Source organism: Salmo salar, chromosome ssa06 (assembly GCF_905237065.1).
Source record: "Salmo salar chromosome ssa06, Ssal_v3.1, whole genome shotgun sequence".
NCBI lineage: Eukaryota > Metazoa > Chordata > Actinopteri > Salmoniformes > Salmonidae > Salmo > Salmo salar.
The window spans coordinates 73,627,219-73,652,846 of record NC_059447.1 but is presented as its reverse complement, the minus strand read 5'-3'; the positions used below and the strand labels follow the sequence as shown (position 1 = coordinate 73,652,846).

The 25,628-nt window shown below is 40.9% G+C and overlaps 1 protein-coding gene across 1 annotated transcript in view; it reads right to left on the bottom strand.

Moving 5' to 3' along the window:
• Positions 1-25,196, bottom strand: part of opn8b (opsin 8, group member b) — a 72,573-nt gene extending 47,377 nt beyond the window's left edge. The window contains exon 1 of the mRNA XM_045720977.1: positions 24,940-25,196. Coding sequence (XP_045576933.1) covers positions 24,940-25,084 — 145 coding nt within the window. The 5' untranslated portion in view covers positions 25,085-25,196. The remainder of the gene's footprint in view (positions 1-24,939) is intronic.
• Between the last annotated feature and the right edge of the window lie 432 nt (positions 25,197-25,628).

Sequence of the window (25,628 nt, the reverse complement as noted above, 5' to 3'; positions counted from 1 at the left end):
AATCTCCGTCTTGTTAGCACATGATCTAAGCCCGCCGGACTTCACTTCATGAACGAGGGGAAAAAATATATTTACGTTCGTTCAAACATGTCAAACGTTGTATAGCATAAATCATTAGGGCCTTTTTTAACCAGAACATGAATAATATTCAAGGTGGACGAATGCATTCTCTTTTATAACGTATTGGAACGAGGGTACCCAACATGAACTCGCGCGCCAGGTGTCTAATGGGCCATCATCGTTCCATGGCTCTTGTTCGGTCAGATCTCCCTCCAGAAGACTCAAAACACTTTGTAAAGGCTGGTGACATCTAGTGGAAGCAATAGGAAGTGCCAAAATATTCCTCAGCCCCTGTGTTTTTCAATGGCATAGGTTTAAAGGTAATACAACACATCAGGTATCCACTTCCTGTCAGAAAATGTCTCAGGGTTTTGCCTGCCAAATGAGTTCTGTTATACTCACAGACACCATTCAAACAGTTTTAGAAACTTTAGGGTGTTTTCTATCCATATATAATAAGTATATACATATTCTAGTTACTGGGTAGGATTAGTAACCAGATTAAATCGGGTACATTTTTTTATCCAGCCGTGCGAATACTGCCCCCTAGCCCTAACAGGTTAAAAGCTTCCAAAGTTTTGAATAGAAACGGCCATTCAAGATGGTCGAAAGCCTTTTTGGCATCAACAGAAATTATTGATAAATCTATATCTTGTTTTTTAGCATATTGCATTAAACTGGAACATGTTCTTGTATTTGTTTGTAAGTGTCTATTTCTAAGACTTTTGCCATTCTGTTGCTTATGACCTTTGTTATTATTGTATTGTCACAATTTATTAAACTTATGGGTCTGTAATTAGCAGGAGACTATTTTAATAAAACTTAATAACTGTTTGATACATGGAACTAGGAAGCACTGAATTGAGTGACGTGTGTTGTCATTTGTGTAAATAGGGGCGCTACTTTGTCCCAAAATGTTAAATACTATTCTATAGGAAACTGTCGATTCCTGGTGCTTTTCTCCATGGGAATGGCTTAAAACCTCTCTGGGACATCTAAGACGCTAGCGTCCCACCCGCGGTACACACTATCAACAGCCAGTGAAATAGCAGGGCGGCAAATTCAAAACAACAAAAATCTCATAATTCAAATTTCTCAAACATACAAGTATTATACACCATTTTAAAGATAAGATTCTCCTTGATCCAACCACAGAGTCCGATTTCAAAAAGGCTTTACGGCGAAAGCATAAAATTAGATTATGTTAGGACAGCGCCGAGACAAGAAAAACCACACAGCCATTTTCCAAGCAAGGAGAGGCGTCACAAAAACCAGAAATACAGCTAAAATTAATCACTAACCTTTGATGATCTTCATCAGATGACACTCCCAGGACTCAATGTTTCAAAATACATGTACGTTTCGCTTGATAAAGTTCATATTTATATCCATAAACCCCATTTTACATTGGCACGTGATGTTCAGAAATGTATTCCCACCAAAACATCCGGTGAATGAGCACATCAATTTACAAAAATACTCATCATAAACGTTGATAAAATGTACAATAGTTATTGAAAGAATTATAGATACACTTCTCCTTAATGCCACCACTGTGTCAGATTTTAAAATAGCTTTACGGCGAAAGCACATTGTTCAATATTCTGAGTACAGAGCTCAGCCATCAAAGCAAGCTATACAGTTACCCGCCAAGTTCTGGAGTCAACTAAACTCAGAATTAGTATTATAAGTCTTCACTTACCTTTGATGATCTTCGTCGAAATGCACTCCCAGGGCTCCCACTTCCACAAGAAATGTTATTTTTGCTCAAAAAACTCCATATTTATGCCCAAATACCTCCGTTTTGTTCGCGCGTTCAGATCACTAATCCAAAGGCATAACGAGCCGTTCGTAGAAACATGTCAAACGATGTTTACAATCCCCGCTTTTCAAAATCTGACTTGATCCTTGCCACCAAAATAAAGGGGACATAAATAGGTGTATAAAATAATCCAGGGTCTTTTTAACATAAATCTTCGATAATATTCCAACCGGACAATAGCGTATTCATTACAGAGGAAAAGAAGGAGCGGCACACCTGCGTGCTTGCGCAGTAAACAACTCGTTGGTCCCACGCTTGAGTCAGCTCCTATTCTCTGCCCAGTAACAGTAGAAGCATAAAACAAGGTTCTAAAGACTGTTGACATCTAGTGGAAGCCTTAGGAAGTGCAGAATGACCCCACAGACACTGTAGTTTGAATAGGGATTAGATAGAAAAACTACAAGTCACTTCCTGGTTGGATTATTTCTCAGGTTTTTGCCTGCCATATGAGTTCTGTTATACTCACATACATCATTCAAACAGTTTTAGAAACTTCAGAGTGTTTTCTATCCAAATCTACTAATAATATGCATATCTTAGTTTCTGGGAGTGAGTAGCAGGCAGTTTACTCTGGGCACGTCAGTCATCCAAGCTACTCAATACTGCCACCATCCATAAGAAGTTAACAGAGAACACACAAAAGACATAAAGCACAGTACTTCTTTGTACTTTGAGGTGCTACAGTGGTTGCTCCACTAAAAGTTGTGTGATTATGCTGCAGTACTTAGAGGTAATTTGTGGTTTAGTACGGTACCCTGCGTCACCACTTCATTGCACCAGACCAGCGCAAGGGGGAGTTAGGGGGTCCTACTGTGTCTCTAACTGAGAATGAATGGGCGACATAAACCTAAATAGAAACTGATAATTGTGCACAACTTTAGTATTACTTACTAAATCTGTTGTTACACTAAGGTTTTTATTATTTTATTTTGTCAGGATTATTTTACTCTTACTGTAGTAGTTTAGCCCATTCCCAACTGGTCACGTTGTGCAGTGCTTGAGTGGTGCAACGGTCTAAGACGCTGCATGGCAGTGCAAGCTGTGTTGCTACTAGATGCTAGTTCAATACCCATGCTGGCCTCACTCATTTAATGTTATTTGAAAACTAAATAATCTCCAAAATATTGTTATTTTTTTAAACAAAGCGATTATTATTATTAATAATTTATAATGATATAAAAGCTCCTTGGATATTCTCAGAGATATATTATTAACCCTGTTATTAGCAGGACAATATATATTGGTCATATTGGTCATGGCTCCCGAGTGGCACACAATGGAATTGCCTTGCAGTTCTCCAGCTGTATCCATTGAAAGAGCGCAAGGTTCAAGGCATGAGGGCAGGGGGCATGGGATGGGCCACAGAGTCGCACACAGAAGACGCACCTAGCCCATGGGGAAGGGAGAGGGAGGAAGGGAGAGGGAGGATGGACCCCCACCCCACCACAATGGGTAGTACAGAGCAGCACTTTAAAGGGCATTGCACTAATAAGGACTAGGGAAACGTACCTGCTGTTCGTAGTGCCAGTCTGCACTTTCAAACTAAAATAATGTAACTAATAATGGTATATTTATGCTTTCGTTAATAAAATAATGATAAAAATACTCTTTCAAAATGCCGATGTTTATTTAGTTATGGATTCGTAACTAATTACTATGCAATAAATATCACTGAATTACAGAAATATCCTCCAATCCTCTATATATAATTATTGGCGGAGAGTCACGTCATATTTTTCAATATACTGTAGGCCTACCGTAGGCGACATGAGTCTCACTAGTGTTGAGTAATGTGCTGTTAAAAGTGGTGTAGGTCTTATTTAAAGAGCATATTGAAGTTAGAAGCAATGGAATTGGAAGCAAATAGCCTACAACTATTTTAGCACTGTTTCGTGCTGCTCTGAGACAAGCATGGGAACTGGTCTTGATAAATCAATTATATTTTTATTTTGACTGAATCTCCGTTTGGGTATTGGTTACACTACAATTATAAAATGAGGGTGTAGAAATGTTATGCTCTTAGTGTAACCTTTATTTAACTAGGCAAGTCAGTTAAGAACAAATTCTTATTTACAAGGACAGCCTACTCCTTCCTCCCCATTGGGGAATTTAACCCTGGTCTCCCACGTGCCCGCACAACACAGGGATTCTTTAGCTAAATAGCCCAGTACTGTAGCCTACTCTCGACCGTCACGTTGTACAGCGCCATATTTTCCGTTCCATAATAAACAGAAACCCAGAGGGTTTTTCGTTTTTCTTGGAATAGAAACACCATTAATCAAATGAATCCCAAACTTTTGGCATTTTGAAAACAGGTTTTCAAACACCTGAAGCCCGATTAGCAGGACAATAGACTCTTTATAGCCCGGCTACTGTAGGTGTGAACATCCCCCTACCTGCAATGTATTCGATGCTTAAGTACTCTGAAGTGTTACATTTGTAACTCAAAACAGCAGTACAGTATTTCTTCATCAACATCTTTATGGTTTCGTTAACCTCTATGGGCTAGGTGGGACGCTAGCGTGCCACCCGTGGTGCACTCCATCAACAGCAGGTGCATTTCAAGAGCGGCAAATTTGAATCCAAATAAATGTCAAAATTCAAATTTTTCAAACATACAACTATTTTACACCCTTTGAAAGATAAACATCTCCTTAATCTAACCACGTTTTACGATTTCAAAAAGGTTTTACGGCGAAAGCATAAATTTAGAGTATGTTAGGACAGTACATTTACAAGAGTTGTGTGTAATGTTTTGTCAAGTCAAAGACAGGGTCACCAAAACCATAAAACCAGCTAAAATGATGCACTAACCTTTTACAATCTCCATCAGATGACACTCCTAGGACATTATGTTAGACAATGCATGCATTTTTAGTTCTATCAAGTTCATATTTATATCCAAAAACAGCGTTTTACTATGGCATTGATGTTGAGGAAATCGTTTCCCTCCAATAACCGGCAGTCAAGTCAGCGCCACAAATTAAATAATTAAAATGAGAAAACATTGGTAAAATATTATATTGTCATTTAAAGAATTATAGATTTACATCTCTTGAACGCAATCAACTTGCCAGATTTAAAAATAACCTTACTGGGAAATCACACTTTGCAATAATCTGAGCACTGCGCCCTGAAAAATACGCGTTGCGATACAGACTAGACGTCATGTTGGGGAGATCTAAAATCGAAAATACTATGTAAATAATCCATTACCTTTGATTCTCTTCATCAGATGTCACTTCCAGGTATCACAGGTCCATAACGAATGTAGTTTTGTTCAAAAAAGCTCATCATTTATGTCCAAAAATCTCTGTCTTGTTAGCACATGATCTAAGCCAGCCGGACTTCTCGTCATGAACGAGGGGAAAAAATATATTTACGTTCGTTCAAACATGTCAAACGTTGTATAGCATAAATCATTAGGGCCTTTTTAACCAGAACATGAATAATATTCAAGGTGGACGAATGCATACTCTTTTATAACGTATTGGAACGAGGGTACCCAACATGAACTCGCGCCAGGTGTCTAATGGGACATCATCGTTCCATGGCTCTTGTTCGGTCAGATCTCCCTCCAGAAGACTCAAAACACTTTGTAAAGGCTGGTGACATCTAGTGGAAGCAATAGGAAGTGCCAAAATATTCCTCAGCCCCTGTGTTTTTCAATGGGATAGGTTTAAAGGTAATACAACACATCAGGTATCCACTTCCTGTCAGAAAATGTCTCAGGGTTTTGCCTGCCAAATGAGTTCTGTTATACTCACAGACACCATTCAAACAGTTTTAGAAACTTTAGAGTGTTTTCTATCCATATATAATAAGTATATGCATATTCTAGTTACTGGGTAGGATTAGTAACCAGATTAAATCGGGTAAATTTTTTTATCCAGACGTGCAAATGCTGCCCCCTAGCCCTAACAGGTTAATAAAATAACAATAAAAAAGACATTCAAAATGCAGATGGTTATTTAACCTACATTTTAGTTGAAATTCCACCCAGCTCCACGACCACGGGTTAAACCTTGCTGAGATGATCAATGTATTTGTTACATTTGATAGGTTTGTATTCATGAACTTTAAATCCTTATTAATCATTAGTTGTAAAGAGAAATGAGGGGTGCCATAGCCGAGGGGCTACACCAGAGGTTAATGGTTATCTGTAGGAGGAAAGTATATGGTGGGGGCAATTAAGCTTGGAATGTACTGAGTGTAGAGAAAGCGATCACATGTGGCAGGCATTGATAAGGAGAGAGAGCCATGGATTAGCGATGAAGGGGGGTCGAGATCAGGTCAGGTCACAATAAGGGAGAAATCCAACTTTGTGGCCTGTATTACTTAGTTTACTGCTTAAGCAATAAAGATACAATGTATTTCAGATGTGTAGGAGGAGACTCAGCATAGAGATTGTGTGACCAATGTCTTTGTCTAAATGCAGCTGCATTGACCCTCTGGGAAGAATAAACTTGGTTTAAGCTTTCATAGTGTCCATCGAGTTTTTACCTTTTTAGCAAGAGGTAACATATTTTTTGGTTTTGATTTCTAAAGGCACGGGCCATTAGAACACATTACACGGGATCGGGTAGAAACAATGCTTACTTTGGCACGGCCAAACATTCCTCGCACACTCAGGAAAACCTTAGGAGTTTTCAATTTTGTGAGACATTTTATTCCGTCATTCTCTGAAATTGCTGAGCTACTTACAGAGTTGACAAAAGGGTGGAAGGGTCCCCAAGAAAGGATAGAGTGGAGTTAAGAGTGCGAGGAAGCGTTTGTCGAGCTAAAGAAGCAATTGTGTCAAGCGCCAGCATTGGGATTGCCAAACCTAAAATTACCTTTTAAAATGTTTGTTCATGAACAGGAAGGACATTGTAGCGCAGTGGTTACGCAAAATCATGGGGATAGAGAAAGACCAGTTATGTACTGGAGTAAATCGCTAGACTCGGTGGCGAGAGGAATGCCACCGTGCTTTAGGGCGCTACAGGCAACAGAAATGGTGTTGGATAACACGGCTTCGATTACAATGGGTCAAAAAGTGGATTTCTATGTTCCACATGCAGTAGCAACCATAGTTAACAGCACGAAAGCACAACATGTTACTAGTGCAAATGGACAAAATAGGAGTTAACGTTAAATGTGGAAAATCTACAATTTCATAAGATTGGTGCTTTGACTACTGCGTCGTTAATGCCGTTGCCTGGGGAGGGTGAATTGCATACATGTGACCCAGATAAGATTACTCCAAAGCCTAGGCCTGATTTGCAAGAGGCAGCATTGGAATCGGGACAAGTATTGTATACAGATGGCTCTAGTTACATGACCATAGAAGTGAAGAGAGTAACGGGGTACGCTGTGTGTGATGACAAGGGAATAATGAAGGCTGGCCCACTGCCAGCCTCGGTGTCAGCCCAGGGGGCGGAGTTACATGCATTAGCTGAGGCCTGTAGGTTGTCAGAAGGGGAGAATGTGACAATATACACTGATTCTCAATATGCATTTGGAGTAGTTCATGATTTCGGTACATTGTGGTCAGTACAGGGCATGTTAAGCTATAAAGACACAATGTTTGTTCAGATGTGTAGGAGGAGACTCAGCATAGAGAAAGGGTTAAATATCAGTGCTTGTGTGAACAATGTCTTTGTCTAAATGCAGCTGTATTGACCCTCTGGGAAGAATAAACTTGGTTTAAACTTTCATAGTGTCCATCGAGTTTTTACTCTGAGAATTAGAACCTAACACATTATAGTATCGTCAATTTCTTTAGCCAAAACGTCTTGATGGCCTTGACCAATTCATCTTTGCTTGTAGGCTTGGAAGAGATATGGATGAATGTTTTCAGTTGATGCCAAACAAGTTAGATCGGGTTTAAATCAGGAGACCTACATGTAGAGATAAAAAAAAAACATTTTTAGATATACTGTAGGCCTACTGTAGGTGTTGTAAGTATTTTTATTTATTTTTTATTTAACCTTTATTTTCCTACATAAAGGTCTACTTACTCTGCTGGCGTCTTGACCCAGTTTATGCCCTCATTTGCAATGCAAACCCGGGCGGCAGTGTGTTTTGGGTCATTGTCTTTTTTTCTTCTCCAAATGCAGACATTCAGCCTAACAGCCAACAATACTAGAAATATACATGTACATAGGCCTAAACATAACAAAATATTGCTATAATCCTACCTTGAAAGAAACGATGTGGTCCCAGAAACACCTCTCTGACATAGGGTCCAGCATACCTCTTAATGATTTCTTCCTGAAAGAAATTTTGAGCCATGATACCTGAAAAAGGAGGCAACAGTGAATTATTGTGGAACACATAGCAGTCCGTGCGGTGTAGGCTACAACATTTTATGTACCTTTTGATTTGTAAATAGCCAAACCTACCCTCAAAAATCAAATATGGGCCTGGTCCCTGACGAGAAATTTCCCCCCACACATGGAGTTTGAGCGAATGCTTAGGACTCGGCTTGCTTGACCTTCTTCCTTTTTTTCTGTAGAAATTTTGAGCAAATTGCTCAATGGCCACGGTTGATTCGTCTGTGAAGATGACATCATTGAATGTCTCGCCAGCTTTTATTGATGCCTGGGCCTGCAGGACGCAAAGTTCTTCGTTTGTCAGACGAATCATCGGGTCAAAATTACAGAACAGTACAAAACAAGCGAACACACATTGTTAAAACCTCTTAAGGATCCACCCCTTTTTTTTTCCCTAAAATGACATACCCAAATCTAACTGCCTGTAGCTCAGGCCCTGAAGCAAGGATATGCATATTCTTGGTACCATTTGAAAGGAATGTAGAAGATCTCCACCCGGCACAGCCAGAAGAGAACTAACCACCCCTCATAGCCTGGTTCCTCTCGAGGTTTCTTCCTAGGTTCTGGCCATTGTAGGGAGTTTTTCCTAGCCACCATGCTTCTACACCTGCATTGCTTGCTGTTTGGGGTTTTAGGCTGGGTTTCTGTACAGGACTTTGTGACATCAGCTGATGTAAATAAATACATTTGATTTGATTTGAGAATATAACAATAGATCTGGTAAAAGATAATACCGTTTTTTTGTACCATCATCTTTGAAATGCAAGAGAAAGGCCATAATGTATTATTCCAGCCCAGGTGCTTTTTAGATTTTGGCCACTAGTTGGTAGCAGTGTATGTGCAAAGTTTAGACTGATCTAATGAACCATTGCATTTCTGTTCAAAATGTTGTATCAAGACCGCCCAAATGTGCCTAATTTGTTTATTAATAACTTTTCATGTTCAAAATTGTGCACTCTCTTCAAACAATAGCATGGTATTCTTTCACTGTAATAGCTACTGTAAATTGTACAGTGCAGTTAGATTAACAAGAATTTAATCTTTCTGACAATGTCAGATATGTCTATGTCTTGGGAAATGTTCTTGTTACTTTACAACGTCATGCTAATCGCATTAGCCTTTGTAAGCTCAACTGTTCCCGTGGACAGGACACCGATCCCAAATAAGTTTTTAATGTTCTGAAAAAAATTAGATTTATATAAAACATGTCTTACCGAGCGTTTCCATAAGTCCACGCAAGTTTCTTCACCTGTCTTCTGACTGTGATTAGAGTGATGTTGATGTTGTGCCGTGATGCCATCAGATTACAGATGGCCGATCCCTCATCATCTTCATTCATCAGTGAGTCGATGGCTTGAATAGTCTCGCTGGAAATGGAATACAATGTAAAAATGTGCAGCATTCAGTAAAGACCAGTAGTCGATTTATTTAAGCATTCTTTTTAGCATTATTAGGCCTACTTTACAGTATTGTCGCCTACTGTACCTGTTCATAGGCCACTGTAATCGATGGGGCCTCAGGGCGGTACCATTCTGCTCATTTGATGAAGGTGCACATAGATCAGATTCAAACTTTGAAGACCGAGATCGAGTCATTGAAGGCAGACCAGCAGAAAGAGAAACATTATCTGAGGGCAGAGATACGGGCGACAGCTGATGCATTGGTCCAGAGCCAGGCGGCATTGGTGGAATATCAGGCAGAGGATGACGCGTTGAAGAGGGCGAGGAACGAGATGGAGTCACAATCCATGCCAGGCACCTGTAAGCTCTGGAACTCCACCTCTGACAGGCAGAGTCAACATACCTGGCGGGTTCATCAGGTCGTCGGTTCACCCTGACATTTCCATTCCTCTTCTGACAACAGAATTTGACCAACTGCTCACCAGGCACAGCAAGGTCCATTAGGACCGTTATGCTGCTCTTTAAATAAATACGCCTAATAAACAAATGCAGGTGGCTTATATCTTCAAAATGCTTTAAATGCTTTATTATCCAAATGTAAAAGCATACACTGTTTAGTACTGTATTTCTTCATCAGCATCTTTATGCTTTTGTTAATAAAATAATGATAAAAATACTCTTTCAAAATGCCAATGTTTATTTAGTTATGGATCCAGAACGAATTACTATGGGAATAAATATCACTGAATTACAGAAATATTGGAACAAGGTTTACTAATGAAGGTAAACAAATTGTTGCTTACTGGACAATACTCTTTCAAACACACATGGTCACGTTGTACAGCGCCATTATGGCTATAAGCAGGTAGCTGGACAATAGACTTGCCTCGAAGGAGGGTAGGGGGAGAATTCTATCGTCAAATGTATTTCTTAGTTAGGTTAGCCGTGATTGGTTGCAATTTCAGTTTAATCCATCAGAAAAGACAAAACAAATAATACAACAAAAAGTATTATTATTATTATTATGTATCACATCCAACCGTGATTGGGAGTCCCATAGGGTGGTGCACAATTGGCCCAGTATTTTCTCTCCCTCTAAAAACAGAAATAAATGTTTTGGCCTTCACAAATATTATTTTGGCTTTTATTCAGATTACAATCGCTCACTTTAGCTTTTTTGAAAACGAAATAACCTCCAAAATATCATTATATATTATCAAGTTCGTGGCACAGTCATATAGCCTTGCACCTACATAAAGCTGAGTGACTCACTCATTCATGGCTTTGGATCAAAATAAATAAGTACCAAATTATTTCTGATAGTCTTTAATAAGGAAATGTTTGGGTTATCCTGACCTGGACACCATGTACAGTATTATAATAGCCCATTATGGGCTATTAGCAGGACAATATACCTTTACCAACACCTCTCTGTATTTTGATACCTTGTGCTTCAAATCCTATTGCTTCTAACTTCAATATGCTCTTTAAATAAATACGACCTACATTACTTTTAACAGCACATTACTCAACACTAGTGAGACTCATGTCGCCTATGGTAGGCATACAGTATATCGAAAAATATGTGTCATAAACTTCGTCGTCTGAAGAGGAGAAATCATTGGACCAATATGCAGCGGTTATGTTGCTCATCTTCTTTTTATTAGAAGGAAAAAACAAAACACTTAACAAACGACAAAAACAGTCCTGTAAGGTGCTCAGACTATACAAGGAAACAACCACCCACAAACACAAGTGAAAACAAACACACTTAAATATGGCCTCCAATCAGAGAATACAACAAACAGCTGTCTCTGATTGGAGGTCATTGACTAAACTAACATAGAAAAAGAATAACTAGAAAAACCACATAGAAATAGAAAACATAGAACATAAACCAAAAACCCTGAAACACACTAAACAAACACCCCCTGCCACGCCCTGACCAAACTACAATAACAAACAACCCCTTTTACTGGTGAGGACGTGACAATATGACGTGACTAATAATTACATATAGAGGATTGGAGGATTCTAAATTAAAACCAAAAGCCGCCTCATGCCTTTTTAGGGGTTTTAAGCTCCAACTACTCACCTAATGTACCAAAAGTCTGTGGATTATGTCATTCCACATACATTGGAGAAAGACTCACTTAAGTAATGTGGTCAGTTTGTATTACCTTGTAAATTAAAGTATAGTGTCTGGTGGGGGCCTACTTGGGGAGAGTGGGTCTACCAAGAGACTGAAGTGAGATGAGTGGAGGCCCCACACATACTTCAGAGAAGTGTCTGATGCCCTACCAGTCACCCCGTCCCAATCGCTCAGATAGAGCCCCTCTCCACTCTCACCAATAACCCCCATTGAATTAGCTATACATTGCTATAATGATAAACAAGTAATAATAACGACTCAACATCCTCTCCTAATCTGTCCAGAAATCATATTCCTTTTACAGCAGGTTTGCTAAAAATAGTTAAATCCTTCCGTTTCTCTCTCCCAAGCCAAAACCATCCCTCTCCACCTCACCTCCTGATTTTCTCCCCCCTTTACCCAGGCCAAATTTGTCCCAACCTCCAATCCTTACCCATCCTTGCCCACCCAAACCAAGCTTGTCACAACTTCCTATCTTTACCCACCCTACCACTCAGACACACTTACATCCATCCATCCATCCATCCATCCATCCATCCATCCATCCATCCATCCATCCATCGACTTACTCACACATTCTCATTCATTCCCGCCCAACATATACCCTATGCATCCACATAGCCATTCTCTCCCACCCTCTTACATATATTCACATTCTTCATCCCTCACTCTTCCTTCACAATCTCATTCATATACACAAACACACACAAATATACTGCTCAAAAAAATAAAGGGAACACTAAAATAACACATCCTAGATCTGAATGAATGAAATAATCTTATTAAATACTTTTTTCTTTACATAGTTGAATGTGCTGACAAAAAAAATCACACAAAAATAATCAATGGAAATCCAATTTATCAACCCATGGAGGTCTGGATTTGGAGTCACACTCAAAATTAAAGTGGATAACCACACTACAGGCTGATCCAACTTTGATGTAATGTCCTTAAAACAAGTCAAAATGAGGCTCAGTAGTGTGTGTGGCCTCCACGTGCCTGTATGACCTCCCTACAACGCCTGGGCATGCTCCTGATGAGGTGGCGGATGGTCTCCTGAGGGATCTCCTCCCAGACCTGGACTAAAGCATCCGCCAACTCCTGGACAGTCTGTGGTGCAACGTGGCGTTGGTGGATGGAGCGAGACATGATGTCCCAGATGTGCTCAATTGGATTCAGGTCTGGGGAACGGGCGGGCCAGTCCATAGCATCAATGCCTTCCTCTTGCAGGAACTGCTGACACACTCCAGCCACATGAGGTCTAGCATTGTCTTGCATTAGGAGGAACCCAGGGCCAACCACACCATCATATGTTCTCACAAGGGGTCTGAGGATCTCATCTCGGTACCTAATGGCAGTCAGGCTACCTCTGACGAGCACATGGAGGGCTGTGCGGCCCCCCAAAGAAATGCCACCCCACACCATGACTGACCCACCGCCAAACCGGTCATGCTGGAGGATGTTGCAGGCAGCAGAACGTTCTCCACGGCGTCTCCAGACTCTGTCACGTCTGTCACGTGCTCAGTGTGAACCTGCTTTCATCTGTGAAGAGCACAGGGCGCCAGTGGCAAATTTGCCAATCTTGGTGTTCTCTGGCAAATGCCAAACGTCCTGCACGGTGTTGGGCTGTAAGCGCAACCCCCACCTGTGGACGTCGGGCCCTCATACCACCCTCATGGAGTCTGTTTCTGACCGTTTGAGCAGACACATGCACATTTGTGGCCTGTTGGAGGTCATTTTGCAGGGCTCTGGCAGTGCTCCTCCTGCTCCTCCTTGCACAAAGGCGGAGGTAGCGGTCCTGCTGCTGGGTTGTTGCCCTCCTACGGCCTCCTCCACGTCTCCTGATGTACTGGCCTGTCTCCTGGTAGCGCCTCCATGCTCTGGACACTACGCTGACAGACACAGCAAACCTTCTTGCCACAGCTCGCATTGATGTGCCATCCTGGATGAGCTGCACTACCTGAGCCACTTGTGTGGGTTGTAGACTCCGTCTCATGCTACCACTAGAGTGAAAGCACCGCCAGCATTCAAAAGTGACCAAAACATCAGCCAGGAAGCATAGGAACTGAGAAGTGGTCTGTGGTCCCCACCTGCAGAACCACTCCTTTATTGGGGGTGTCTTGCTAATTGCCTATAATTTCCACCTGTTGTCTATTCCATTTGCACAACAGCATGTGAAATTTATTGTCAATCAGTGTTGCTTCCTAAGTGGACATTTTGATTTCACAGAAGTGTGATTGACTTGGAGTTACATTGTGTTGTTTAAGTGTTCCCTTTATTTTGAGCAGTGTACATACCTACACTCCCCCACACACGCACATCCATAGAACAGTTATTGACATACAGTACATGCTATATGTCCCCCTTTGAATTGTCGTTTCAGTGTCCATGTAGCCCATTGGCAACGGCTACTTCTATCATTACTTCATAGAGAAGAACAGTTACTTGGGGAAAGTAGAGTATAGATTGTATTGGGAGGAGGGAGAAAGGACACTGTCTCAATTTACGATAAGCTGGTCTTAGGCATCACTGTATGTAAATATATTAGGTTAAATAACACAAAAAAAAAATGTAGCCTAATGCGCTCATCGTTTTATCCGACTTCGTCCTCTTCTCAGAGTAGGGGGATCTCCTACTTCAACTGGGACGGTTTCTTGTAGCTTGATTAGGGCTTCATCGGGCGCTTGTGAATTTCATCCTTTGTGTTCCCTTCCTTACCCACAGAACTGCCGTAAAGCGGAGCTGAGACTTGATCCCATTTTCCTCCAGTGACTGTCTGATCGGAATGTATTCCTTGCGTCTCTTTCTCAGCCTAGCAGACAGGTCGAATGAACCCAACGTGGATTTTGATCTCCTTTCTCCCTGTGCCCTCAGAATGTTTATTTTGGTCTGATAGTTCCACAGTTTGAAGATGACTATACGTGGGTATTTAGCATTCTTCTGTTTTTCACGGCTATCCTATGGGGATATTTCACCAGATCTATATCCACGTGAAGTTCCTCTGATATCAGTTTGGCCATGCAGGTGTAAAGGTCTCCTTCTTCCTTGTTTTCCGGTAAGGACTATATTCTTATGTTGTTTAATCTCATTCTGTTTTCTTGCTGGTCCAATTTGTCTTCTAAAGTTTGCAACTTTGTTTTCCAAAAGGCAAATTTTGTTGTGTTGTTCATTCATGCACACACCTTGATTGTGCGTGTCTGACACGATAGGAGACTTTCTACTTTCTTTTCGAGTAAATCTACTTTTATAATAACAATTGTACCAGTTAGTTAGTTTTGGTGTGCATTGAGAGCATTTTAGCGATGTTTTCCTGGATAGCCTTTTAACAGTTCGTTACTCTCATTTTCATCTCCAAATTGATCCTTGTCTTTTCCTCTGGGGGAAGCCATGGCTTGTTGGATTCCAACTGATTGGTTTGCGGTTGTACATAACTGATTGCTCACACTTTCCCAGCTGCTTAGGGATATGTTGATTTATCTATTTTAGAGGATTGATTTAAACTTTGTTGTCTGGTTTCTACATATAACCACAGTTTTGGAGGTACAAAACAGAGCTACTCACACCCCATGCGTACTATCGGTACGCACATGCGCCTTGATTTCAACGTCCAAAGGCGTTGATTTTTGGTCCAGTCCCAAACATAGACGTCCATGATCGATGACTGGACTAAATCTGAACCAATCATAGATGTCTATGTTTCACAAGTTTGGAAAGCACATTACAGTGAAGCACAGTACAGTAGAGTAGAGTTCAGTACAGTCCAGTAGAGCATACTGGAGTACTGTATAATGTACTGTTTGTACTGTATTTAATGTACTGTACTGAACTATACTGTATTCTACTGTACTGGACTCTACTGTACTGTGATGTGCTGTGCTGTACTGCACTATACTGTGCTCTACTGTGCTGTACTGTGATGTCCAAAGTTGCGTAACATAGACATCTATAATGGGTTCAGATTTGGTCTGTTCTCGACAAACCAAATTTGGTCTTGTTTGGGGGGGGGGGGAGCTCATTAGAATAATATCCAGTGTGTAGAATAATACCCATATATGTAAAGGATGACATTGCATATTTCTAGCTTTGTATACCTATTCAAGATACAACACCATGAAGAGAAAGAAATTCATTTCCATAGTTATGCACTTCTGTTTAGTACAGATCAGGGACCCGTGATGTAATTCCGTTACCGGGTGTAAATCCACTTCACTAGTTCAATAACAAAACGTTTTTTCAAAGTCAAATTCGGAGCATATATTTAATAGGGTTTATTGGAAAACGTGGTTGAGACTTTACCGTAATTCTGTTACCAAACTTTGCATCTGCAAAGTTCTTCCAGTAAATGTGTTTTGTGACATTTTCTGTGTAAATTGTTCAAAGTAGTCCCTCTGCATAGAGTTGTATGGTTTATTAAACTTTGAAATCAATGTTTTTTGTTTGGCATACATTTTAGGGTAAAAAATCTGGGTCTCGGCATAATTCGGTTACTATGGAATTGCCCACATGCTACACGATATTCATCACAAACATTCGGGACATCTTGTGTAACTTAAAAGGTTTAATGAACAATGTGTCCCGAAGGGCAAAGCGCTGAGAATCTAAGGTGGAATCAGCTCCTAACCCTCACATAATCTCAATCTTAATAAAACATTCGCTCATAAAACACAAGACCTCTCACAGACATACTTTACCTAAAAACCAACATGTCACCCAATCAAAACAACAAAATGCTGTGGGATCCTAAGACAGATAGGTGTCTCCCAAAGCATAACACTGACCAAGGTGACCCCTATTTCAATGAAGCCAAGGTTTAGAGTTAGCATTGGGTCAGGTCAAGTGGTCAGGAGTGCTTAGGGGCAAATTATACCTGGAATGTTTCCTACGACCACCCTGCCCACCTGTATAAGACTTACAGTACATCTCCCTATAGGGGTGGTGAGGTTCAGGATTACGCTTCAGTTACGTAATGTGAATGTATAGGCCTGAGTGAAATAAAGTCTGTGGCATACAGGTTAGGAATTGGGCAAGGTCTGAGGCTGAAACTAGTTAGAAATTGGGCAAGGTCTGACGCTGAAACAGGTTAGGAATTGGGCAAGGTCTGATGCTGAAACAGGTTAGGAATTGAGCAAGGACTGATGCTGAAACAGGTTAGGAAATGGGCAAGGTCTGACGTTGAAACTGGTTAGGAATTGGGAAAGGTCTGACGCTGAAACAGGTTAGGAATTGGAAAAGGTCTGACGCTGAAACAGGTTAGGAATTGGGCAAGGTCTGACGCTGAAACAGGTTCGGAATTGGGCCAGGTCTGATGCTGAAACAGGTTCGGAATTGGGCCAGGTCTGACGCTGAAACAGGTTAGGAATTCGGCAAGGTCTGACGCTGAAACAGGTTAGGAATTGAGCAAGGACTGATGGTGAAACAGGTTAGGAATTGGGCAAGGTCTGATGCTGAAACTGGTAGATCAGTGGCGACCTGTCATTCAGGGCAGGTAGGGCAGAGCCTGTTTAGCTATAAAAATAAAAATAAATCAATGAGTTAATAAAGCCTCATACAAACATGGTCTCTTTTTTGCTTTCTTGAGTAAAGCAGCTTTAAAATGCAGGTGTTTCAGCCTAGCTCAGTGCTTTCTGTGGTGGTGGGGCAGCCAGCAGAACATATGGATCATAGGGGTTGGTAATGTTCTCTAGTTGCACCGTGATTGGCTCAGTGTTTTGCCACTCATCGGGACACTACGTCACCGCAAAATCTATGCGGAGAGCTCGGAAGTTCAAGCCCCTTGGGTGCTGCCATAGATTTACATTAGAAGTGCCCATCCATGAAGGCTCAAGGTCATTGGCCACAGATAAAATGACGTCAAATCACGTTATTTCTGCCGTAGCTTTGATTGGACTGATCATGTCAACATCATACTTTCAAAATCTTAGCTAGCAAGCTAGACAAGCAGTCATCATGAATCACGTTGACAATCTACTGGCAAATCCTTTTCAACCCTTGTCATATGAAGATAAATTATAGATAAAACGTATCCGTGCTCATCTGCCATTGGACATAAACATTACACAACAAGTTGAAAATCGCAAATTCAACAATGAGTGTTTTGGAAGGAATCAGTGGCTAACTGCAAGTGTTGTAAAGCAGTTACTAGCCTGCTATTCAATGGAGTGGGTGTGTGGTCCAAGTCTGGGTTTAAGGGTCTCTTTTCCTAGCTTAAAAGGATAAATATTCAACACCATGGGCCAGAAAAGTTTGAATACATTGGCCATGCTGTTAATCCAGCATGACTTCTGCTGTTTTCAGAACAACTGGAAACTGGGAACTGGGACATTTCAGACTTCAATGAGTTCAAGACAACTGGTTCAAGACAAATACGTTTTGAACGGTCATCCAGCTCGGAATTCCAAGTCGGGAACTCTTTCTGAAGATCGCTGACTCCCCCCCGAGTTCCCAGTTTTCTTGAAGCACGTTAAATCCAGAGAATGTCAGAAATGTGTTGTATGCTGCGCATAAATGATGTAAAGTACCAGGGGTATATGTATACTGTAGCTAAGAAAGTAATATTAAGTGTATGTTGTGTAGTAATCTGTTAATAGCCGATGTGCCTCACCAAAATCATTTGGTCCCTGTCCCCCTCATAACTTTGCCTACTGTTCTGACTTGGTGATGCACATGTAGCCTATAGCCTGTTTTACAGAAATGTAATCATCGAATATTGTAAGAGCTTTCATTGTCTGCTTATATGCCCCTTTGATTTTCCTACGATTCTGACTTTGTGTATAGGGAGAATACTGTAAGAGCGGCCCATGTTCTGAATTATGTCGCTGTACATTTCAAAAGTGCTGAACAAATAGTTATATTGATTACGTCTGTCTAGCTCTTGATTAATGTCTAATCGAAATTACGGATTTCCTCTTATCCGCTTCTCCTCCCCTTATGCCATAGTTTGTACATCTCTATTTTCAGTAGGAACCACATTTGTTTAAGCAAGTCAGTCATATAAGTTATGTTTTTTTAAAGGCAGTAAATGAGGCTGAATGAACTTTTTTGCTGCCAGACAAAGCTCCTCTGATAGCCAAGTGTAGCAGTGGTAAGGATTCACTCAATGTTGCTGAAAAGAAAGCTCTGCTGTTGGGACAGCTTTATGTAGGCCCTAACAGTTTGTGGGAACTGTTTGTCACCGTTATAATGCAATTAATATATTGTTTAGTGTTGAGATGTGTTGAGATGTGTTGTGGTTTTGCTGGCATGCCTCTAAAAATAATGTTTTTTGTTTGCCCCACCAAGATTTACATGCTAAAATCGCCACTGTGGGAGACTAATGGATAATTAAGCATTTTATTACTATTAATCATTCTATTTATATGGTTATCATTTTGAGCTCCAAAATCATAGTCTATTTCCAGCCCTAATTTCAGGACGCGTGAGAGACATTATTCCAGCATTTCCCAAACTCTGTCCTGGGGACCACAAAGGGTGCACGTTTTGGTTTTTGCACTGCACAGCTGATTCAAGTAATCAAAGCTTGATAATGAGTTGATTATTTGAGTTGCTAGGGCAAAAAAGAAAATGTGCACCCCTTGGGGTCCCGAGGACCGAGTTTGGGAAACGCTGCATTATAACAATATTAGTTTGACGGCACGACAATGGAAGTGGAATAGAAAAGGCTTCTTTATGATTCAAAACCAAAGTGTTTCTGAATTACATAAATTGGTGTGCTCGAGAAAGCGTAGCTTACAGTCAGTGGTGGAAAAAGAACCCAATTGTCATAATAAAAGTACAGATACCTTAAACTTCTCTGGGGTATGTGGGACGCTAGCGTCCCACCCGCGGGACACACAATTCAACAGCCAGTGAAATAGCAGGGCGGCAAATTCAAAACAACAAAAATCTCATAATTAAATTTCTCAAACATACAACTATTATATCCCATTTTAAAGATACACTTCTCGTTAATCCAACCACATTGTCCGATTTCAAAAAGGCTTTACGACGAAAGCATAACATTAGATTATGTTATGACAGCGCTGAGACAAGAAAAACCACACAGCCATTTTGCAAGCAAGGAGAGGCGTCACAAAAACCAGAAATACAGCTAAAATGAATCACTAACCTTTGATGATCTTCATCAGATGACACTCCCAGGACTCAATGTTACATGTACAGTGGGGAGAACAAGTATTTGATACACTGCAGATTTTGCAGGTTTTCCTACTTACAAAGCATGTAGAGGTCTGTAATTTTTATCATAGGTACACTTCAACTTTGAGAGACGGAATCTAAAACAAAAATCCAGAAAATCACATTGTATGATTTTTAAGTAATTAATTTGCATTTTATTGCATGACATAAGTATTTGATACGTCAGAAAAGCAGAACTTAATATTTGGTACAGAAACCTTTGTTTGCAATTACAGAGATCATACGTTTCCTGTAGTTCTTGACCAGGTTTGCACACACTGCAGCAGGGATTTTGGCCCACTCCTCCATACAGACCTTCTCCAGATCCTTCAGGTTTCGGGGCTGTCGCTGGGCAATACGGACTTTCAGCTCCCTCCAAAGATTTTCTATTGGGTTCAAGTTTGGAGACTGGCTAGGCCACTCCAGGACCTTGAGATGCTTCTTACGGAGCCACTCCTTAGTTGCCCTGGCTGTGTGTTTCAGGTCGTTGTCATGCTGGAAGACCCAGCCACGACCCATCTTCAATGCTCTTACTGAGGGAAGGAGGTTGTTGGCCAAGATCTCGCGATACATGGCCCCATCCATCCTCCCCTCAATACGGTGCAGTCGTCCTGTCCCCTTTGCAGAAAAGCATCCCCAAAGAATGATGTTTCCACCTCCATGCTTCACGGTTGGGATGGGGTTGTACTTATCCTTCTTCTTCCTCCAAACACAGCGAGTGGAGTTTAGACCAAAAAGCTCTATTTTTGTCTCATCAGACCACATGACCTTCTCCCATTCCTTCTCTGGATCATCCAGATGGTCATTGGCAAACTTCAGACGGGCCTGGACATGCGCTGGCTTGAGCAGGGGGACCTTGCGTGCGCTGCAGGGTTTTAATCCATGACGGCGTAGTGTGTTACTAATGGTTTTCTTTGAGACTGTGGTCCCAGCTCTCTTCAGGTCATTGACCAGGTCCTGCCGTGTAGTTCTGGGCTGATCCCTCACCTTCCTCATGATGGCTTCTTAAAGAAAAACTAACAGGTCTGTGAGAGCCGGAATTCTTACTGGTTGGGAGGTGATGAAATACTTATGTCATGCAATAAAATGCAAATTAATTACTTAAAAATCTTACAATGTGATTTTCTGGATTTTTGTTTTAGATTCCGTCTCTCACAGTTGAAGTGTACCTATGATAACAATTACAGACCTCTACATGCTTTGTAAGTAGGAAAACCTGCAAAATCAGCAGTGTATCAAATACTTGTTCTCCCCACTGTATGTTTTGTTCGATAAAGTTCATATTTATATCCATAAACCCTATTTTACATTGGCGCGTGATGTTCAGAAAATGTATTGCCTCCAAAACTGCCGGTGAATGAGCACATCAATTTACAAAAATACTCATCATAAACGTTGATAAAATTTACAACAGTTATTGAAAGTATTATAGAAACACTTCTCCTTAATGCAACCACTGTGTCAGATTTCAAAATAGCTTTATGGCGAAAGCACATTGTTCAATATTCTGAGTACAGAGCTCAGCCATCAAAGCAAGCTATACAGTTACCTGCCAAGTTCTAGAGTCAACAAAACTCAGAATTTGTATTATAAATCTTCACTTACCTTTGCTGATCTTCGTCGGAATGCACTCCCAGGACTCCCACTTCCACAAGAAATGTTTGTTTTGTTTGATAAACTCCATATTTATGTCCAAATACCTCCGTTTTGTTCGCGCGTTCAGATCACTAATCCAAAGGCATAATGCGCGAGTGCAAAACCAGAGACGAAAAGTCAAATAGTTCCATTACCGTTCGTAGAAACACGTCAAACGATGTTTACAATCAATCCTTAGGGTCTTTTTAACATACATCTTTGATAATATTCCAACCTGACAATAGCGTATCCATTACAGAGGAAAAAGAAGGAACGGTGCGCCTGTGTACCTGCGCAGTAAACAACTCGTTGGTCCCAGGCTTGAGACAGCCCTTATTCTCTCCCCAGTAACAGTAGAAGCATGAAACAAGGTTCTAAAGACTGTTGAAATCTAGTGGAAGCCTTAGGAAGTGCAAAATGACCCCACAGACACTGTAGTTTGGAAAGGCAATCAATTGAAAAACTACAAACCACTTCCTGGTTGGATTTTTTCTCAGGTTTTTGCCTGCCATATGAGTTCTGTTATACCCATAGACATCATTCAAACAGTTTTAGAAACTTGTTTTCTATCCAAATATACTAATAATATGCATATCCTACCTTCTGGGCCCGAGTAGCAGGCAGTTTAATTTGGACACGTTATTAATCTGAATTTCCGAATACTGCCCCGTCACCAAGAAGTTAATAGAAAATGACAAGTAAAATGTCACCCAGTAAAATACTACTTGAATAAAAGTCTAAAAGTATTTGGTTTGAAATTTACTAAGTATCAAAAGTAAATGTAATTGATAAAACATTCTGAAGTATCAAAATCATTTCAAAGTCCTTCTGTTAAGCAAACCAGATGGCATCATTTTCTTGTTTTAATTTTATTTGTGGATAGCCAGGGGCACGCTCCAACACTCAGACATAATTTACGAATGAAGCATGTGTTTAATGAGTCCTCCAGATAAGAGGCTGTAGGGATGACCAGGGATGGTCTTTTGATACGTGTGTGAATTAGACAATTTTATTGTCCTGTTAAGCATTCAAAATGTAACTTTTGGGTGTCAGGGAAAATGAATGGAGTAAAAAGTACATACACTTCTTTAGGAATGTAGTAAAGTAAAAGTAAAAGTTGTCAAAAATATAAATAGTAAAGTACAGATACCCCAAAAAACTACTTAAGTAGTACTTTCAAGTATTTTTACTTAAGTACTTTACACCACTGCTTACAGTGCATGACTTTCATTGGTGCCTGGCTGCCAAACAATCTTCAGAATGCCAGAAGTGAAGAGGTCTCCACCTTATGCGTCAGTTGGCACAAAGAATGCAGAGACCTAGGTCGCGGTCACTTCATGCAAACCTATATTCCACTAGTTTAATATTCTCTACCAGCCTGTGGACTAAACTTCATGCAACGATATCATGAGTGAGTAAAAGGCAGCAATCACCCTGTCGCATGGATGGTCACACACGCATTCACGCACACACATGGATGGTCAACAGCATGCACGCGCAAGTTCCTCGGCGTACACATCACAGACAAACTGAAATGGTCCAACCATACAGACAGCGTGGTGAAGACGGCGCAACAGCACCTCTTCAACCTCAGGAGGCTGAAGAAATTTGGCTTGTCACCAAAAACACTCACAAACATTTACAGATGCACAATCGAGAGGATCCCGTCGGGCTGTATCACCGCCTGGTACAGCAACTGCTCCGCTCACAACCGTAAGGCTCTCCAGAGGGTAGTGAGGTCTGCACAACGCATCACCGAGGGCAAACTACCTGCCCACCAGGACACCTACAGCACCCGATGTCACAGGAAGGCCAAAAAGATCATGAAGGACAACAACTACCAGAGCCACTGCCTGTTCACCCCGCTATCATCCAGAAGGTGAGGTCAGTACAGGTACATCAAAGCTGGGACCGAGAGACTGAAAAACAGCTTCTATCTCAAGGCCATCAGACTGTTAAACAGCCATCACTAACATTGAGTGACTGCTGCCAACATACTGACTCAAATCTCTAGCCACTTTAATAATAAAAAATTGGATGTAATAAATGTATCACTAGTCACTTTAAACAATGCCACTAGGGTAGCCAAGTGGTTAGAGTGTTGGGCTAGTAACCAAAAGCTTGCAAGTTCAAATCCCTGAGCTGACAAGGTACAAATCTGTCGTTCTGCCCCTGAACAAGGCAGTTAACCCACTGTTCCTAGACGTCATTGAAATTGTTAGATTACTTGCATGCACACATGGATGGTCACACAAACACACATGCATGCACGCACACACATTGTTGAGCAGTCTTATTACTATGTACTGAGCAGACAGTGTGTCAGAGCCAAGGCAGTATCACTTGATCTTTCATCATCTTCTCTTACTCTCCTTTCTTTCTTTCTCTCTCTCTTTCCTCCTAGAGGAGAGCACAGCGGCATGTTGCTAGACAACAAGAGAGGAAGGCATAGGGATGACTCTGCTGGAATCACACACACATACACTCACACGCACGCAGGCAGGCAGGTACGTGCACACACACTCACATACACATGTACAGACACAGCTAGGCACACTAAACATGGTCTGATTCACATCCTCCGCTAAGCACTTGTCTGCCACGACTTTGTCTCTGACACTAGATCAACAGTGACATGTGTTTGTGTTAATTTGTGTGTGTGTTTGTGTGTGTGTGTGTGTGTGTGTGTGTGTGTGTGTGTGTGAGAGAGAGAGAGAGAGAGAGAGAGAGAGAGAGATAGACAGAGAGAGAGAGAAAGAGAGTGTAAGACAGAATAGAAAAGTGTGAAATGTATGAGAAAGTGTCTTGAGAGCCTTTATGATCCCTAATGACAAGACTGTTTAGAAGTGGAGACTAATAATGACGTTACCATCGAATCAGACGGTAACTTGAGAGACATATATTTCAAAATCCATGTACACTTCATAATACGTAATAATAAAGTTATTCAATAGACTGGTTGAGTAGGCTAATAACCAAGCCATCACCCGCCATGTGTTTTGGTAAACAGCTGAGTGATGGAGCTGAAGAAATGTAAGTGCTGACAACCATGAGATCAAAATGATAGGCTGTTTTGAAGCTACATTGTTTGCTTACGATTACATTGTTTACAAACAATGGAGTAAAAATAGCATAGGCTTATTTTAGGTTCGATGGGTTATGATTGTTGAACTAATCTCATGAAGCATTTATAAATTATATTCTTCAATAATCATGCACCAATCCCAGATTGCCCGTTTATTAATTTGGCTAGATTAGGTACTGTAAATGCTTCATCAGTTTTTTTAAACATAAAAACTATTGAGATAAGTCGTAAAAGGCTAACCATTTGGCGCGCGACAAATTAAACTAAACATTTACAGTGACATAAGAAAAAGCATTTACCTATAATGAGCAGGAAAGCACCGGCTGCGAAATCCACTGCAGGTGATAACTTCGACGAGTAAATATCCATCTGGGACATTAATTTGTAGATTTGCGCAGAAGCACAAATCCAAAGGCAAAAAACTGTAAAATATTCTGCTTTCATGTAAACGCAAACCTAAATACTCAGCGGAGACAGACAAAATTGATGTTGTGGATTTCTTGTGTCAAAACCATCTGACTTGAAGTATCCAGACCAGCAGCCTGTACTAACTAGGCTAACTGCGATGTGAGAGAGGAGCGCGTTTAGGTGGAGTTGACACTGCTTCCAACCAAGTCAGAGAGTGAGTGTGAGAGAACGGTGGGCTCGGTATCTGAAATCCCGTGCAACCCATGTGTATATCAAACACTATCGTCTGGGGGAGTGTTATGTTGAATACAATTCAGTCACATAACATTAGAACAGGCACTGTCTTTGTCCATGAAAACGACTTTTGAGCGTGCATAATAAACGTGTGTGTAAAGTGGCGGTCGCGGACAGCGAAGACAACCTGGTCTCAGAGCATTTCGTATTATTCTGTACATAAATCCGAGATGCTCCATAAACAGTTTTATTATGTTATGTTTGGTATGGTTACATATGACAGATGGTTACTCAAGGCAAAAACAAAACGAGGGTGGTTGGTCGGGGTGGAAAGGTAGTACCTCAA